Source organism: Perognathus longimembris, chromosome 3 (genome assembly GCF_023159225.1).
Source record: "Perognathus longimembris pacificus isolate PPM17 chromosome 3, ASM2315922v1, whole genome shotgun sequence".
Lineage (NCBI taxonomy): Eukaryota > Metazoa > Chordata > Mammalia > Rodentia > Heteromyidae > Perognathus > Perognathus longimembris.
In genome coordinates, this window is record NC_063163.1 from 95842344 (window position 1) to 95858686 (window position 16343).

Below are 16343 nucleotides of genomic sequence, written 5' to 3' on the forward strand. Positions count from 1 at the left end.
TTTATAGGGGGAAATTGGCTTGGAACAGCCAGGGTTTTGCTGCTGGTTGCCTAGCTGCTTGCAAGCAAGCCAAGCTGCTTTATGTCTGCCTAAATCCAGAGCTGCTCTGACACCTTCAAGCAGCCAGATTGCTATCTACCAGAAAGGTTCCAGGAGGCCCCACCAAGACCAGACACAAAGATCAACTTGTCCTAGTAGATTCCACTCATGCCCAGTGAGCCCTGCCCAGAGCTCTGCTCCTGGGCTCCAGGCCAGCCTACCACCAGAAGCCAGCCAGATCTTGTGAAGGCTGAGCAGATCAGCGACGAGCCAGGCTGGATGCACGTAGATAATGCAGGACCCCTTGGGGGAGGGGAGGGCACACTGAGGAACTGCTGGCCCTTGCAGTCAGGATGTCCTCAAGGTTTGTCATCACCAGGTGGCAGCAGTGCCTCAGTAACAGTACTACAGCCAACAACTGAGGGGGCCCATTCCTCACCCAGTAGGATGGCCTTCTCCATTCTCCACACTAAGGGAAGAGCCCACTGGCCAATGAGACAAGGAGTCTGCACCATGGAAGACAGAGGTTTCTTTGCTTTTTTTAATTTTTAAAATTTCTTTAAAAAATTTAGATGTTTTCCAATAGTCTTATTTTGGTTTCACTTTTAATGCTTTTGTCAGTCGTTTTCTTGTCTTGAAGTCACAAACAGCAGGCACTGAACAGCAGTTCCCTGTGCTGCTGGGGGTCAGTCAGAGATTATGGTGAGGTTCGAGGCAGATGCAGATGCAGCCATCACAGTGACCCCCAGCCAGAGGCAACTTGAGGAAGGATCCCACTGCATGAGGGTTCCAGACATCCAGCGTAGGATCCCCACTTTGCTGTCTCCAAAGAAAGGAAGTCCCTCCACCCTTTGGAGTCCAATACCCTTCGGAGTCCAACTTCCTTTCCCAAGACCCTCCCTCCCTTTCCAGCTGCCTGTCCCCAGGACCCCCACCCCCTAGGCCTGTCTGTTTCTCTGGAGCAGTCTATTCCACCAGAGCAAAGTCAGGTACCCTCCCCGGCCACCAACCTGGGCCCGGTCCTGGCCTTTTCTTTCACACGCACACACAGCACCATGTCAGTAAACAGCTAACTCAGGCCTAAGGAGTTTGATCAGGAGATCAGAAGGAGCAACTGGCAGGGCAAGACAGAAGTAATGCCAGCAAGTTAGGCCCCAGGCTTAGGACAAGAGGCTTGGCCAGCAACTGCCACCAGGAGGCTCCACAGCAGACTGTTCATAACGGGCCTTTCTCCAGGTGATCCAATCCCTAAGAAATGGCTGGGCCGGGGCCCTGCAAAGGGAGGAGTAAGGCAATGCTGTAGAAGCACACAAGCAGGTGGCAGGGCCAGATGAATGGGGTAGGGTGACATGCAATCTCTTCGTAGAGCTGCAGGCTCCATGGACAGCTATGTGGACAAAGACAGCTGCTATGGGTCATAGTGGAGACCATTCTTGACTTACTGACCCTGTGGGGCCCTGTGCTAGGGATATTTGAGGGTATGAAGGACCCATCCCCCCTGGACTCATCACAGTGGACCCCAGGAGGACCATCCTGCTCAGCCATCGATCTAGCCTTCCCTAAGCTGGGCATTTTGGCTCTGCTAGGAAACACACATGGAGGACAGAGCATGCAGTTGGCGGAGGGCAACAAAAAGCCCTGGCCCAGAGGATGGCAAAATCATTGGACAACAACCAGACAAGAAAACGTACCCGGCATGCAAGCTAGACCCAGGAGTCAACGGGCTGAGGCTTAGCATCCCCTACGGCGTCCACCAGCCTGACTGAGGGCCTGCTGGGCCCAGGAGGAAGGGCCTTCCTGCCAGGGTCGGGCTGCAGTGCACAAGTGGGTGGATGGGTGGATAGAAGATGTTAAAGGCAAAAGGAAGCATGTTAGCTGCAGCTGAAGGGCGAAGCTGGCTTGTCAGTAGGGCCAGGGCCAGGGTGGTAGGCCAGGGACAAAGCAGCATAAGGGAATCAAGCCAGTATGGCTCACATGGGCTTAGGGTGGTACATGGATGCACACAGAGGCCTGTGCATGAGGCTGGGGGATTGGTGTAGAGCAAGTGGTAGGTGCTGTCCCCACTAGAGGCCAGGACAGGCACCTGGCCCACACAGGCATGCAGAGAAGGGTGCATAAACCACTTTCTTAAGGACTCTTCAGTCCTGTGCAGTATGTGGCTGGGCAGACCTCTGTCCTCTGCCCTTCCCTCCCACCAGGTATGAGTTCTCTACCCATCAGCACCCACCATCTGACTGATGAAGGGATGCTTCTTAGACTTGGACCTACTGCCTAGCTTCTTGGAGATGAGCACCAGCGCAGCCAGGCCTCAGGTTCCAAGTTCCGTTTTGCACTGCCTAGCTGCTCTCTGGGCAAGTCTTGTACATGGAGCCTCCTTGGTAAGTACCCATGGCCACTTACCTTCAATGGTTCCTTTTCTGAGGCTTCTCCTGCAGAGTCACTGCCCAGGGCCTTCCGCTCCCTTCGGTCCACAGTAGAATATCCAGTGGAATATCCATCTGTGGGCAGGGTAGGGAGGGGAGCATGAGGCAAGCTCTGAGAGGCAGGCACTGAAGGACCACGCCATCTTCCTCTCATCCCAGACACGGGACCCTTGAGATAAGGGGCTTTTACAAAGGATCCCTACCCGCCCTGCCCTGTCCCACTGCCCACTTAACATTCCTGCCTCATATTTGCCGAGCATCCCCAAATGAAATCTTTACCAAATTGCACCTTCTTGGAAGGCATTCCTAGTACCAACCATGCTTACCCCATAAGCTCAACAGTCTTGGCTCAGGCTCCTCCCTTCTCCCTGAGTAGGAAACAATCCCACCATGCCTGCCCTCACCTGGGCCAAGTGTGTCCATGGAGATCACATCTCGGCTGCCTGGCTTCTCACCATCTGCAAGGCAGGGGCAGGAGCTCTGGTTGTGAGCAGTAGACAGGCTGGGGGGGGAGGGAGGGGGCACGGACAAGCCCAGCACCAGGCCAACCTCAGCAACCCTAGGTGCTCAATCACTAATGTCTTGGCATTTCTCCATCCCTCTTCTATCTGCTGGCACCCTCTCCACACACCCAGGAAGATGGTATAACCAGAAAAGGGCATATCTTCCTTCCCTGTCCTTCACCCACCTTGTCACTATTACTGCAGGCAGGAACTCCTCCAGCCTCAGAAATGGGGTCCCAAATTCCCTCCTTCCTGGCCTGTACTCACCCAGGCTCTTGTCTACCAGTGGCAGTGTGCTGTCATCGAAGCCCCCTGGGCTCAGTGTTCCCTTGGGCCCCTTGGCAGTGGCAGCAGTTGACTGGGGAGGCACAAAACATGGATGAGGGATGTTAGAGGCACTTCTGCTTGAGGACTCCACCTAGTAAACTGGAACAGGAAAGGCCACTGCAGGCCGCACCTGGAAGCGCGCCTTGGTCCAGCCGTCCCTCTGCAAGGCTCCTCTTAACTCTTTGTAGCTCCACACCGTCTGAAGCACGTGGGATGCGGCCTTTGCCTCGCGTACAGACTGGCTACAGAAGGACCGAGGGCGGGGTCAGGGGGCCGGCTCTTGCCCCGCCCCACCCCCTCCCCAGGCCCCGCCCACCTGGAGGCGACGAGTGCCACCAGCGCTGGCACACCACGGGCCTGCAGGAGTGAGCGCGCATTGTCCAGGCTATCAGACACGATCTCATGGATGGTGTTGAGCACAGCCACCACGGTGTCCTCCTCCAAGCGAGCCCCGGGGCGGACTGGTGCCTGCGCATTGCGAACGTTCCGCACTAGCTCTGCCATGGCATAGCTCCCTGAGAGGCAGGGTCAGGTGTCAGGACAAACCTCTGCCCTGCCCCTGTGGGAAGGAGCAGGGTTCAGGGGGGAGCATGGGGCTAAGCCTTCAGGATTGGTCCAAGAAGTCAATTCCCCCAACTGGGACCAGCCTAAAACACAGGGTGGGTCTCAGACTTACAAACTGCTGCGCTCCCAGGTTTGGCCCCCGGCAAACATCCTCACCAATAAGGTCTTTGTTGCGGCGGTCCAGAGAGAGGTTTCGCAAGGCAATGGCAACTGCGCGCACCACTTTGTCGGTCTCCGATTGCAGCAGCTCTACCAGTACCGGCAGCCCGCGCTCTTTACGCACAGTGGCGCGGATGTACGTGGCCCACTGTGGGGATGGAAATAGGAGGTGGGCTACTCAGAGGGAAGTCGTGCTGCACAAGGCCCTACTCCAGCAGCTCCACGCCAGTTCCACTGGCCAGGGCATATTGCTTGCAGGCCATGTACCCTGACCCTCCCGGACCTTGGGGAGGTGCCAAGTCCCCCTCCTCTTCCGGCAAGCCCAGATGGAGAAGCAGCACCAGTGGGAAAGCCTGGATTTCCCTTTGTCTAGATCTTTCCTTCCTGGCCCCTCACCATCCAGTTGCCTGCGCTGAGATTTTGCAGGGCACCTGCTGCGGCCTCCAGGGTGTTGAAGTTCCGGCTCTCCGTGAGGAGGGAGAGATAGAGACGTACCACTTCAGGCTGGTATAGCAGCTCAAAGCCTGGATATAGGGCAACCACAGACAGCCAAGGTCACCCAGAACCTCCTCCCTATCATCTTCCCTCATCAATATTCCCGGTTATGGGTGTGACGCAGTCAGGGCATGGTTAGTATCAATGCATTCACCCCTTACTGGTGTCCCAAAAGGAAAACTGAGACTTGGTCAGGATTTGGGAGAAGTCATTTCTTCTTCAACCCTGCTGCCAAAGAAATGGGACTGGATCTGCCTAGCAGTCTGAGCATCTAGGATTTGAGGGTGGAAGTGTGTCAACTGAGCCACTCCCTTTATTAATAGGGCCCTCTCTAGGAACAAGACCTCCCTTCAGAGCATGAAACAAGCTGCTGACCCAGGATCTTGCCCCTAGCAACAATGCTCACCCTCTCGGGCAACCACTTTAGGCTCTAACCACTATGGAAGCATGGCTGCCCCGTAGAGAACTTCAGAGATCGGGCCTAGAAGCATCTCCCAAGCTTCCCATCCAGTCTGGGGCTTTTGCCTGGCTCAGGATGACTTTCCAACAGCCTGTCCTTCCACTCATATTTAATCATCCCTTTCTCTCCTTACACCCTCTCTCTCCTTCCATTCTAGCCTGTTGGGTTTCCTACACCACAAAGGCTCCAAGTACATTCTCCTCTTGGGGATTTATACAAGCCAGTGGTTCTGCCTAAAATGGATCCCCACACACTTTCCATGGAGGGGACCTTCCACATCTGCCTCTTTGGGGATTTCTAGGCTCATCTGACTTGCAGAAAAGTCCTCTATCTCTCTCAGGCTGCGCAACCCATTGTTAGTGCATATTAGGAATCCAACAGATAAAAGGGATGTCCACGAGTCTGACATTCTTGTGCCTTAGCCCTCTGGCTTATGCTCTCCTTGCTCCCAGCATGCTTAGAATGTCACTAGAGGGCCTGCCTTCAATGAATGGCACCCTTCAGCCCAACCCCTGTGGCTTTCAATTTATCCTATCTAAAATAGCCTGTGACACTGACCCTAATTCTGAACCCCCAAGTCCCAAGGTCTGAACTTCAGGGAACCCCACACTTTTCAGCCTTATTTTTCCATCTGATCTCTCAGGCCTGCTCAGTGGCACAAAGCTTTACTGCCTGGCTAGTCCTGGGCTCCAACTCTCCCAGCAACACTGGCTCTGCCTCTGCCAACTCACCTTTAGCAGCCTCAGTTCGCTTGGGCAGGTCCAGTGTGTCAAAGTTCTGGTCCACCTCACCATCCTTCTTCCCTGGAATGGAAGGGTATTTAGAGGTAAGGCAGATTCCATGGATGGGTGTATATTTGTGTTAGGAAGATTAGACACAGAGCCCAAAGAGCACCATATGCAGGCCTAAGCACCAAGAGACTCTGGAAGTGGAGCACCATCCAGAATTCAGGCAGGCAGCTTGGCCCAGAGAGGACAGTGGTGACAGTGGGGCCAGGGGACATCCTAGACCTGCCTCGAGTACCTAGACCTCTTTTCCCATCACAGAGCTGAGAGCCGTGCCAGAGAGCCTCTCCACAGTGCCCATGCTGCTACATGGTTTAGCTGTATGAACTGAGAAAGCAGGGACCAAGGCTAGGGGGCATGTGGGTACAAACAGAGAAACAGAGCTTGCTGGGGTAACACAGTGAGGAAGGGCAGGGAGACTGAATTCCACCCAAGGAGAAAATTCCTCTAGGGGCCAGAACTAAGGACAGCTTCTACACCAGAACCCCAACACCTAGACAAAGCTCCTGTGGTAATCCTACAAAACACTGGTATACTTCTAGGAGCCACCTCCCCATCTCTACTGAGAGCAAGCCAGGATCAGATGATCTGGCGGCCCCTGCCTTGCCTATCCTCACGATAACTTTGTGTACCTGAATCAGCACCACATTACCCATTCCATGAGAGAGGGCAGCCTGCTCCCTGGTGCCCCTGGGCACAGACGTGACCCAGCCCCCCCCCCCACCATTGTCTTCTCTGCCTCAGCCCTGCCTGGATAGCTGAGTCTGACTTAAGAGGGCAGCCCTTGGCCCCCTCACCAGTCTGGGACTCACATTCCTGCCTTTGTCATGTCCATGCAGTTGTCATGGAGATAGGACTAGGGGTGGGAGAGGGGCTGGAGGCTGGAAGGCATCCTGGCGACCACTGCACTATAGTTGTCATGGAAATAACTGCTTGAGCCATAGGGGTAGCATTTTTCTGGTGCTCACTGCACCTGCCAGGCCTGGACAGCAGGACAAACAGGACTCACCTTGATGGAACCACTCCTCTGGAAGGAAGCACAGGAGAGAGGAGATGAGCCTGAGTGGGTGGCACCCTCCCCATGCCCTCTTGTTCCCACTGCACGGTGAATCAAGGAGGCAGGATGTGGAGCCTCATCCCAGTAACTCTTGGGGGCTGTGTCCACCAGTAGGGCAGGAAGGGGATGCTTGGGATCAGGTGAAGGCAATGAATAGGCTCCACTACAACTGCTGTAGCATAGTCCCACTGCACCCTGCACCCTGAAGGTTCCAAAGGTGCTAGTGTGTAGCAGGGGCCCAGACAGGTGGAGTCCAGTGTGCCTGCAGGGCTCGGAGCCTCCAGCTACTCTGTGAATGGCCATGTGTCACTTGTGCACCCAGAAAAACCCTTCCCCGGAGTTGAAGGACAGGGCCTGAGCAGTTAATACAGGTGATCCCCTGGGGTTACACAGAATAGGGGGGACTTGAGTCTGAACCCTGGCCTGTCAGCTGTCGTGATCTAGGACAGGGCACTCTTCAGCTTCCTGTCTGCCCACTGGGCGCTGACCAGATGTCCTCCAGCCTCCATGACTGCCTACCACAAATAAGGAGAGCCTTGAGCTATGGGAACAAGGCTAGATAAGTGCCCCCAATCTCACCCACCAACCTTTAGCCTTCTTTCCACCAAAGCAGCTTGCATCATCTCTCCTCCGGCGCTGGGAGCCTGTGGCACTGCCTGGGGGCCCAGGCTCAGCCTCCTGGTACCTGTCAGCCCCAGGCACTTCCTTATGCACGTGGTAGGACAGGTTCCGCATGATGCACACGCAGTTCTCCACTGACTGTGGGGAAAGGTGACCTGGTGGGGCTGAGCCATGGGGCAAGGGGGTAGCTGAACAACCCAAGCCCTCAGGAAAGACGCCCCTACCAGTTTGCCCAAAGTACAGAGGCAACAGGCCTAGGCTAGGGGCCCACGTGAGAGGGAATCACCAGTGAGGGCCACAGAAGGAAGCCTGGACCTTACAGACCACTTGCCATGTGTAGAACATGTCCCTTTCCCAGCATGGCCACTCTAAATGGGCTGCCCAGACTCACACCCTTTCCCCACAGAACCACCTTGGACATCCCACACCCCTGGGTCCCACTCCTGCACCATCTGGCTCAGAGTTTGTAAAACTGGTCCCCAAATGCCCCACCCACCTTGTTGTCCGTGTCCTTTCTGCCCACTGCCGATTGCAGGGCATGTAGGAGCGCATCCACCAGCCCTTCACACTCCCGGAGTCGCCGGCGGGCCTCGGCGCCATCCGAACTCACGTTCCTAGGTGGCCAAAAGGAGGCCTAGTGATCCCTGGTCCTAGTCCATGGGAATTTCCCTCAGCCCTACCCACTACTGGCCTAGGGGCTGGTCCTCATCAGCACATCCTGCTGCTGCCCCCAGGGACCTATGTGGACAGGACACCACAGCCTGGAGAAATAGAATTGAGGGCCAGAGGTTTAAATACCCAGACCCAGGAGGTGGACCTTAGGTGGAGCAGGAAGGACTGACTCCCAACTGAACTGAAAGGCACAGAGTTGGACCCAGAGACCTGAATCCGGTCCTCGTGGGGCCATGATAGCACACATTGATGACAGGTAGGACCCTTGACTGCGGCCTCTAGGATGTCCTAGGGATGGGAGGAAAGAGGAGGGCAAGGGACACAGGCTGAGGAAGACTGGAGATGATCCTGCTCCGCTTTCCTGGCTATCATGGTCATGGGAGGGTGGGCATGGCAATGGAAGGGCTGGAATGGTCAGGAACTGTGAGAAAGAGGGAAAACCTTATCCGGAGAGTGTCTCTGGATGTGAGAGCAGCACCATCTGTCATCATTTCTCATTGTTAGGATGTGGCTCTGAAGCTACTAAGATTCAGCTGCCTGATCATGTTCTACACTGGGACTCTGAAGATATGGCATCTGCGGGATGAGGCTTGTGTGTGCACGCATGCGGACTCTGACATTCCATCATCCTGCAGGAACAGCCTGAGCCCAGCCCCTGCCCACACCTCAAGCAGCCAGATGTGTTCTTGAAGACAGTCGTCCACTCAGCATCCCGTGGTTTGGAGTCTTCATTGGGCTCACGCTCCCAGCCCGAGTGGGGCACTATGACCTCATGGGTCAGTGTCTGCAGACCATGGTCAATGATGACCATCTTCAGAGGCTCATAGGATGACAGGTTCCAGAGTGTGCCTGTGGGATGCCACCACACGACTCTGCTCATCATGGGCCTGGCCTCCCTTGCCTCTACAGGGCATCCCAATCAAGACTGGCCTGGTGCCCAAGCCCCGTAGGAAATTAGGAGAGTTGGGGTTTTTTGCTTTGTTTGGATTTTTTGGTGCTGGAGATGGAATTGAAGGCCTTACTATATATTAGGCAAGCTCTAACACAAAGCAACACCTCCAGCCCATACAGGAGCTTAGGAAGTAACAAAAGCCATGCAAAAAGTTCTGGGTGCCCATCTTGGCCTGAGCTAGATGTGCAGGCAGCAACCAACAATGGCTTCCAGCTGAGAGGAATGGACTGGATTGCAGAAGGCCATGGCAGATGGGTGGGACTAATACAGTTGAGATCACAGAGCCACAGAGTTGGCTATAAGACCTTCAAGTCCTATAGGGCACAGGCTTACCAGTGCATTATCACACAATATAACCAGAGAGGCAGGTCTCAGGGGGAGCTGTGGGGACAGAGGAGAAGGAGAGAAAGGGACTACTCTTAAGGGGCCAGTGCCAGCTTTGCTGGTAGAGAACCGGGATTGGCCACAGCCTCTGGGTCTGGTGTCTGCCTGCAAGGTAAGCTGGCACCCCTGACTATCTGGGTGTTCTCCCTCACAGGCTAAGCCTTGCTCTCATCTTCCTAGAGAAGCAGGTATATCCAAAACCCACTCACCAGTGACCAGCTCGCGAACCTCATTGTCACGGGCAGCCCGCAGCAGGCGTACCAGGGCAGGCACGCCTCCGCAGTCCCGGATGGCAGCCTTGTTGTCTGTGTCACGGCCATAGGAGAGGTTGCGCAGTGCCCCACAGGCCCGACGCCGCACCTCGGCCCGAGGGTGGTCCAACAGTGCCACAAGCAGCGGCAGCCCACGCAGCTGCCGAACACGCCGCTTAATGCTCTCATTCTCAAAGCATAAGTGCTGCAGGTAAGCGGCCGCATTGGCCTTCACGGGGTCCACAGGGTGCCGCAGCATAGCCAACACCTCAGGCAGCTCGGGGTCCCGCCAGCGTGGCTCCTTGCGAGCACTGTCTACTGAAGGTGAGCGTCGTACCACTCGGTCCAGACTGCCCAGGCTGCCTCGCTCAGGCTGGGCCAGTGGTGCTGTTGCTGCTGGGAATGGGGGCCGCTCATCTGTCAGCTCACCAGCATCATCAGCCACATCCTCATAAGCCCTGTGCAAGTAGGAAGGGTGGATCAGCAGCTGCCCACCATTCTGGAAAGGTAAAACTAACCAGTCAGGAGCAAGGTGGGCTGGGAGCCTCAGCTCCAAGCATAAAGTAGGTTCTGAGTTATGTACCAGCCCAGCAAGGACTGACTTAAGAGTCAAAGACAGAGACAAACTCCAGCCAGAGGCCAGCATCCCTCCCAGTAGGGGGGGGGCGGTTCCCCTAGTCCGAGTGAGCACGTCTCCATTCGGCATCTGTTAGTGATGTCCTATATCTCTTCCTTAAGATTCACATATGTGGTTGGTGCCAGGATACGTGAGAAGTGGATGACCCTCACCATCCAAGAAGCATTTAGAGCATAAGATATCCTTGGTTCTCAGTAGCCGTGAGGGTAACTGCTCTTGAATCTACTTCCCCAAGAAAGACGAAGGCTAGAAAGAAGAGTTAAATGACTTGCCCAGTAATATCTGACCCCAAACTGTGATAATGGTCCCACTCTGCAGATACAGACAATGAGGGTTTATAGGATAGAACTAGGGGGCTGTAACAAGAAGGTTCTCTAGGCCTCTAGGTTCTGGCTACTATTGGACATAGTAGACAGTGAAGCACAGGGAAGCCTCTGATTGGAGGCTTCATGTGCAGAGCAACATCCTGAGCCTCTGGTGTTTAGCATGATTTCAACAGCCCTCTGGCTACAGGAACTAGTTATCGGGTACTGTTGCCTTTTCCTTCTGTCAGCATAATTTCTACCATACTAGGGCTTGCCTAGGCCCTGCCAAGGCTAATCCAAACTAAGGTGTGTGTGACCAACTCAGCTTCGGCAACTTGACCTGTGGGTACTCTGTGGTTGGAGAGCTGAAGATGAAATTCCACAGGAAACAGCGCTCACCTGGCACGGAGGGTCCGTCCACACTCAGGTCTCCTTCGTGTGGCTGTACCATAGTCAGGCTCCAGATCAGGGCCCCCCTCATCATCAGCAGCCAGACTTCGTGCATCATCCTCCAAGCCATAGGGCTCTGCCTGGAAGCGCTCAGGGAGGGAGCGGCCACTTGGAGGACCAGGTTCAGTACCTACAGGGAAGGCTTCCCGGCGGCCAGGCAGAGTGAAGCAGCCATCACTAGGTCCTGGGCCCAGGGGTCCCGTGCGTGGGGGCCGTACCCCTAGCCCTCGGGACAGGCTGCCATAGTTAGGGCCATCACGGGGCTCAGGGCCATCGGCAAAGCCAGTCCCACTGCTGAGGTAAGCCCGGGAAAGTGTGGCTGCTGGGCCACCACCGCGCAGCAGGAAATGCCGGTCCAAGGGGCCATCAGCAAAGGGACCGAGTGGAGGGCCACCATCTAGCAAGGGGAGTCCGTCTGGGCCCAAAGGCACCTGGCGTACTGTCCTCGTGGTCACTGTCTTGACTGTCTTGGTGACCTGAGGGATAAGTAGGTGATGGGTGGCTTTGGCAGCCCAAGACCTGGGCAGTACCCTGGCACGGCTAGGGTGGTTTTCATTTTCAACCCAAACCATAGGTGACCCCAGAAAGCCAGTTCAAATGCCCAGACTTGGACATACCTTGGTCTCGGTGCGCCGTGTTGTGCCATCTTCAGACGTGACAATGGACACATGGGAAGTAGGTGTGCCAGGGTCTTCCTCTACTGTCACTGTCTCCTCTAGCACCTCAGGTGCCTCTGGCATTGCGGCCAGCGATGCCTGGCTTCCTGGGCTCTGTTCCTGGGAAGAGAAGAATAAATATGAGGAGGCAGGAAGCAAGGGGTTCCTGGCTCCCTATCCCAGGACCTCTTCAGAACTGCAGAGACAGACAAGCATGGAGGTGGGGCTCCCTAAGCCTCCAGGCTTCACAGATAAAGGCTCTTCCAGGCCTAAGTAGGAACAGGTGGGACCTGCAGGATGTCCTTCTGGAATCATCTGCCATCGTTCAAATTGACTTGGGGCCTACCCACTCCAGAAGCCTTGAATGTATAACTTGTGGGGTGGCAGGTTCAGCACAGCTCACTGACTCCTATGGCCACACCCAGGCTCATGCCACAAGACCAGACAGACGCCCTCACAGGACAGAAATACCCAGCTCCCAAAATGCACTGTGCATCCAGAATACTAAAATATCCTTGCTCCTTCCAGCCCAGACACTTTTTTTGTGTGTGGGTCATGGAGCTTGAGCTCAGAGCCTGGGCACTGTCTCTGAGCACTGAGCTACAGCTCCACTTCCAGTTTTTAGGTGGTTAATTGGAGATAAGAGTCTCATGGGGCTGGGGATATAGCCTAGTGGCAAGAGTGCCTGCCTCGGATACACGAGGCCCTAGGTTCGATTCCCCAGCACCACATATGCAGAAAACGGCCAGAAGCGGCGCTGTGGCTCAAGTGGCAGAGTGCTAGCCTTGAGCGGGAAGAAGCCAGGGACAGTGCTCAGGCCCTGAGTCCAAGGCCCAGGACTGGCCAAAAAAAAAAAAAAAAAGAGTCTCATGAACTTCCCTGTCTGGGCTGGCTTTGAGTAACAATCCTCAGATCTCAGCCACCTGAGCAGCTAGGATTACAGGTGTGAGACACCAGCGCCTGGATAGTGTTCATTCATGAAGTACATCAGTTCACATTTTGCCTCTCCATCACCCCCTCCCCATCCCTGCATCTGTCCACATGCATGGACTGGGACTGGCACCACGTATCCTTCCTTCCTCTGTGTGAGGAAGTCCCTGTGGATGGGGGTCAGGGATCTCATGATATGCTCCGTGCTAGGCCTGTGGTGGGCATCTAGAAAGCAGTGGTGGGCTAGTGGGAATACTTCACTGGCTCAGTGCCCAGCTAAAAAACTTTTCTGTTGTTGTTCATCATGGGTCTTGAACTCAAGGCCTGTGCATTATCCTTGAGCTCTTTTGCTCAAGGCTTGAGCCACAGTGCCACTTCAACCCAGACAACACTTGGGGTGCAGAGTAACATCCAGGTACCTTAGGGCCCAGTGTAGTCTTACCTCTGGCCAATTCCCTCATCTGATGAAGAGCCTGGGCATCACATCAGAGATGGATGGAGTCACATCTGCAGCTACTTTACTGTCATGCAGCGTGGGAGGGTGTATGGTGGAATATTAGGTAATATAATTCTGGACTGAGACCCTTCTGAGACCCATATGCTTATCAGCTGGATTTGCCAGTGTTAGGTAAACAGGCTCAAAAAAGACGGGCCAGTCCCTGCTGTGCTGACTAGCATGAGGACCCCTGAGATCCATGTTCCGCTCTTGGGGCTCTGCCCACACAGCTCTCCAGTTCCAGGGCCCCACCACATCAACATCCTGGGATCGGCATCTGGCCTGGGTATGGCCTGAAATCCAAGCTGTGGTAGGCGGAGAGAGGGGAGCAAGCACATTCCCCAGCAGCCAAAGCCGGGTCAGCAGGAGGACATACCCCACACTCTGTAGTCCAGGCCCCTGGTCCTTGCAGGATGGTCCTCGGCCTAGGCTCCCTAAAGCCTGCAAACACCAAGTAGAGGCCTAGAGCAGGCCTGCATTCCCACTAGACCTGTCTGGCTCCATCGCTACTCTGTGTCCTTTCTTCCCTGGGTGTAAGAAAAATGCCAGTGCTGTCCTCATGGTCTGTCTGCTCAGACAGTGTCCTTAGATCAATGTCCTGTCCAGGGGAAAGGCTTGGCCCCTAATACATACAGTGCAGGAGTCTGAGGAGGTTATGCCAGCATGCTAGGATGAGTGCATCCCTCAGGCTCTAGTGACAGAGGAAAGCAAAGGGACAGAATGTACTTACCCCTCCCCCAGGAGCAGGGCTTCAGAGGGGCAGAGATCATGTGACCATAGATGAGGAAACTGAGGCCTGGCAGAGGGGGGATTTACCTAGAACTTCAGGATGATTTCAGCACTGACTAGGAAGCCTTTGAGCCTTGCTTCCCCCTGGGGAGAGGGCCTTGGCAGCCACCTTCCTAGCCTCAGGGTGGAACAGAATGCCTGCTGGGACCTGGCCAGAGTAAGGCGACCCTGTTCCCTGGGAAAAAGAAATAGACTGAGGCCCACTGTAGGGATAACTGGCTGGCTGCCAAGCAGAGTAGCCTGGGCTCTCTTCCAAGGGCACGAGGGAGTGTGGATGCCTCTGGAGGACTAGGCATAGGGGCATCCCTCTGTGCTGGGGCTTGAGATATCCCATCTGTTTTTGGTGACAGTATGTCAGGCCCTGAACCCTCTGATAGCCAGACCTCCAATATTCTGGTGGCTAGGCACCAAGGGCCTGGCCTTGCAGTAGAGGGAGAAGCAAGACTGAAGAACATGTTGCCCAGGATACTCTGTCAGTAGTATAGACCGCTTAGTAGATTTGCATATATTTGCATATATTAAATACTCAGAGAAGAGCCTAATACAGCTAAGCTAGGTAGTAGGTCAAAGGAGGAACCAAAGGAAGGACACTTTGGCACCTTACTGCTATTCAGTCACCCAGCTTCCTCCTCCTCCCCTGGCATTGGTGAAGGTATGACATAGTTCAGAGTTGGGATGATCTGGACAACCAGGGCTCCCAGAAAAGCCTCCAACCTTGCAGCAATCACTCACTAACACAAGGGATCCACAGCTAGACGGTGAGATCCTGAGGCCTCAGGAGTCCCTGCTGGCAAATGACCTCAGGGAGCTAAAATCAGGCAATGACTTCACCCAGGTGGGTGGGGGCATGAGTCAGCCAGTGCTCACAGAAAGCGCCTAGCCCCATTACACATGCCTGGGCACACATGCATGGATAGGGATTTGGACACACAAAGACATGTACCCCATTCTTCAGACAGGAATGTGCACATGTCCACAGTATGTGAGCACCCAGCCTTGCAACTGGCCCTGAGCACATCAATTAGTGAGGTCTCCTAACAGCACCCCAAACTCAGTCCCTGTGCCCAATGTTCCCAGAGGCATGTGTCCAAGGACTTGTGCCCTCATTTCTTGCACTACTTGTCCAAATTCTTATCCATAAAGGCCATTGAAACATGTTTGCAATATACAGGAATAAAGACAGTGGCTCCCAAGCCACCAACCCAACATTTACCTAAGAGACCTCAGAGATGGTAGCAGATAGGGAAACTGAGGCCTAAGGTAGTAAGAGTCTCAAAGCCACCCTGTGGCACAGGCTTCTATAACATCTTCAGAGTGGGTCTGTGGGACAGTGCACTGATGACCAGCATACAATTGACACTCAATAGAGGAGCTCTTGTGGGGTACCTGACTTAATTTGGCCCCACTGCTATCTTATGGGACTCCAGGTCTCACATCCACCTGCCCAGACCAGACCACACTCAGGGACATCTAGCCCTGGAGCTCCACACTGTCTCTACCTCACCCCTGACTTGGGATATAACCTCTATACTCCAGCTTCCACTCTCTCAATACACTAAGTCCTGCCAAGCATCTATTGTTATCTTCCTCTCCAACTCTAACATGATCCTTTCTCTTCTTACAAGGACCATACCTAGCCAACTGTCACCACCTGTGAAACCAAAATTAAAATCCATCCCAGAACTCTCCCATGTGTAGAGAAACAGCTTCTGGGCTTAGCCCTAAGAGGAACAGCAGAACCTAGGGTTTCCTAAGTGCTCTCTGGAGTTATGGGAAGGGCCAGTGAAGCATTCCCACTAGCCTACCACTGCTTTCTAGATGTTCACCATAGGCCTAGCACAAAGCATGGGCATGAGATCTCTGACCCCCATCCACAGGGACTTCCTCACACAGAGGAAGGAGGGATACGTGGTGCCAGCAAATCTATGTGGACAGATGCAAGGACGGGAGTGGGGGGTGGTGATGGAAAAGCAAAATGTGAACCAATGTACTTCATAAATAAACAACCATCCAGGTGCTTGAGGCTCACACCTGTAATCCTAGAGACACGGGAGGCTGAGATCTGAGGATCCCAGTTCAAAGCCAACCCTGGCAAGAAAGTCTGTGAGATTCTTTTTTTTTTTTTGCCAGTCCTGGGGCTTGGACTCAGGGCCTGAGCACTGTCCCTGGCTTCTTTTTGCTCAAGGCTACCACTCTGCCACTTGAGCCACAGCGCCACTTCTGGCCGTTTTCTGTATATATGGTGCTGGGGAATTGAACCCAGGGCCTCATGTATAGGAGACAAGCACTCTTTGCCACTAGGCCATATCCCCAGCCCTGTGAGACTCTTACCTCCAATTAATTAGCAGAAAACCGGAAGTGAAGCTGTGGCTCAATATGGTAGTGTGC

The 16343-nt window shown here is 54.5% G+C and overlaps 1 protein-coding gene across 12 annotated transcripts in view; it reads right to left on the bottom strand.

Moving 5' to 3' along the window:
* Positions 1–560: 560 nt before the first annotated feature.
* The window catches only part of Arvcf (ARVCF delta catenin family member), a 51235-nt gene continuing 35452 nt past the window's right edge, over positions 561–16343 (bottom strand). For 6 of the 12 annotated variants that reach the window (XM_048343479.1, XM_048343477.1, XM_048343478.1 and 3 more), the window contains 17 exons: positions 11702–11860; positions 11034–11560; positions 9651–10150; positions 8771–8954; positions 7930–8047; positions 7400–7571; positions 6765–6782; positions 5702–5773; positions 4412–4539; positions 4013–4163; positions 3609–3807; positions 3423–3534; positions 3233–3323; positions 2867–2920; positions 2440–2537; positions 1731–1850; positions 561–1311 (listed from right to left, as the gene is read on the bottom strand). In XM_048343479.1, the coding sequence (XP_048199436.1) occupies positions 1743–1850; positions 2440–2537; positions 2867–2920; positions 3233–3323; positions 3423–3534; positions 3609–3807; positions 4013–4163; positions 4412–4539; positions 5702–5773; positions 6765–6782; positions 7400–7571; positions 7930–8047; positions 8771–8954; positions 9651–10150; positions 11034–11560; positions 11702–11860 (2691 nt within the window). In that variant the 3' untranslated portion in view covers positions 561–1311; positions 1731–1742. The remainder of the gene's footprint in view (positions 1312–1730; positions 1851–2439; positions 2538–2866; positions 2921–3232; positions 3324–3422; positions 3535–3608; positions 3808–4012; positions 4164–4411; positions 4540–5701; positions 5774–6764; positions 6783–7399; positions 7572–7929; positions 8048–8770; positions 8955–9650; positions 10151–11033; positions 11561–11701; positions 11861–16343) is intronic. The other 6 variants (XM_048343481.1, XM_048343489.1, XM_048343482.1 and 3 more) reach the window with 5 other exon arrangements.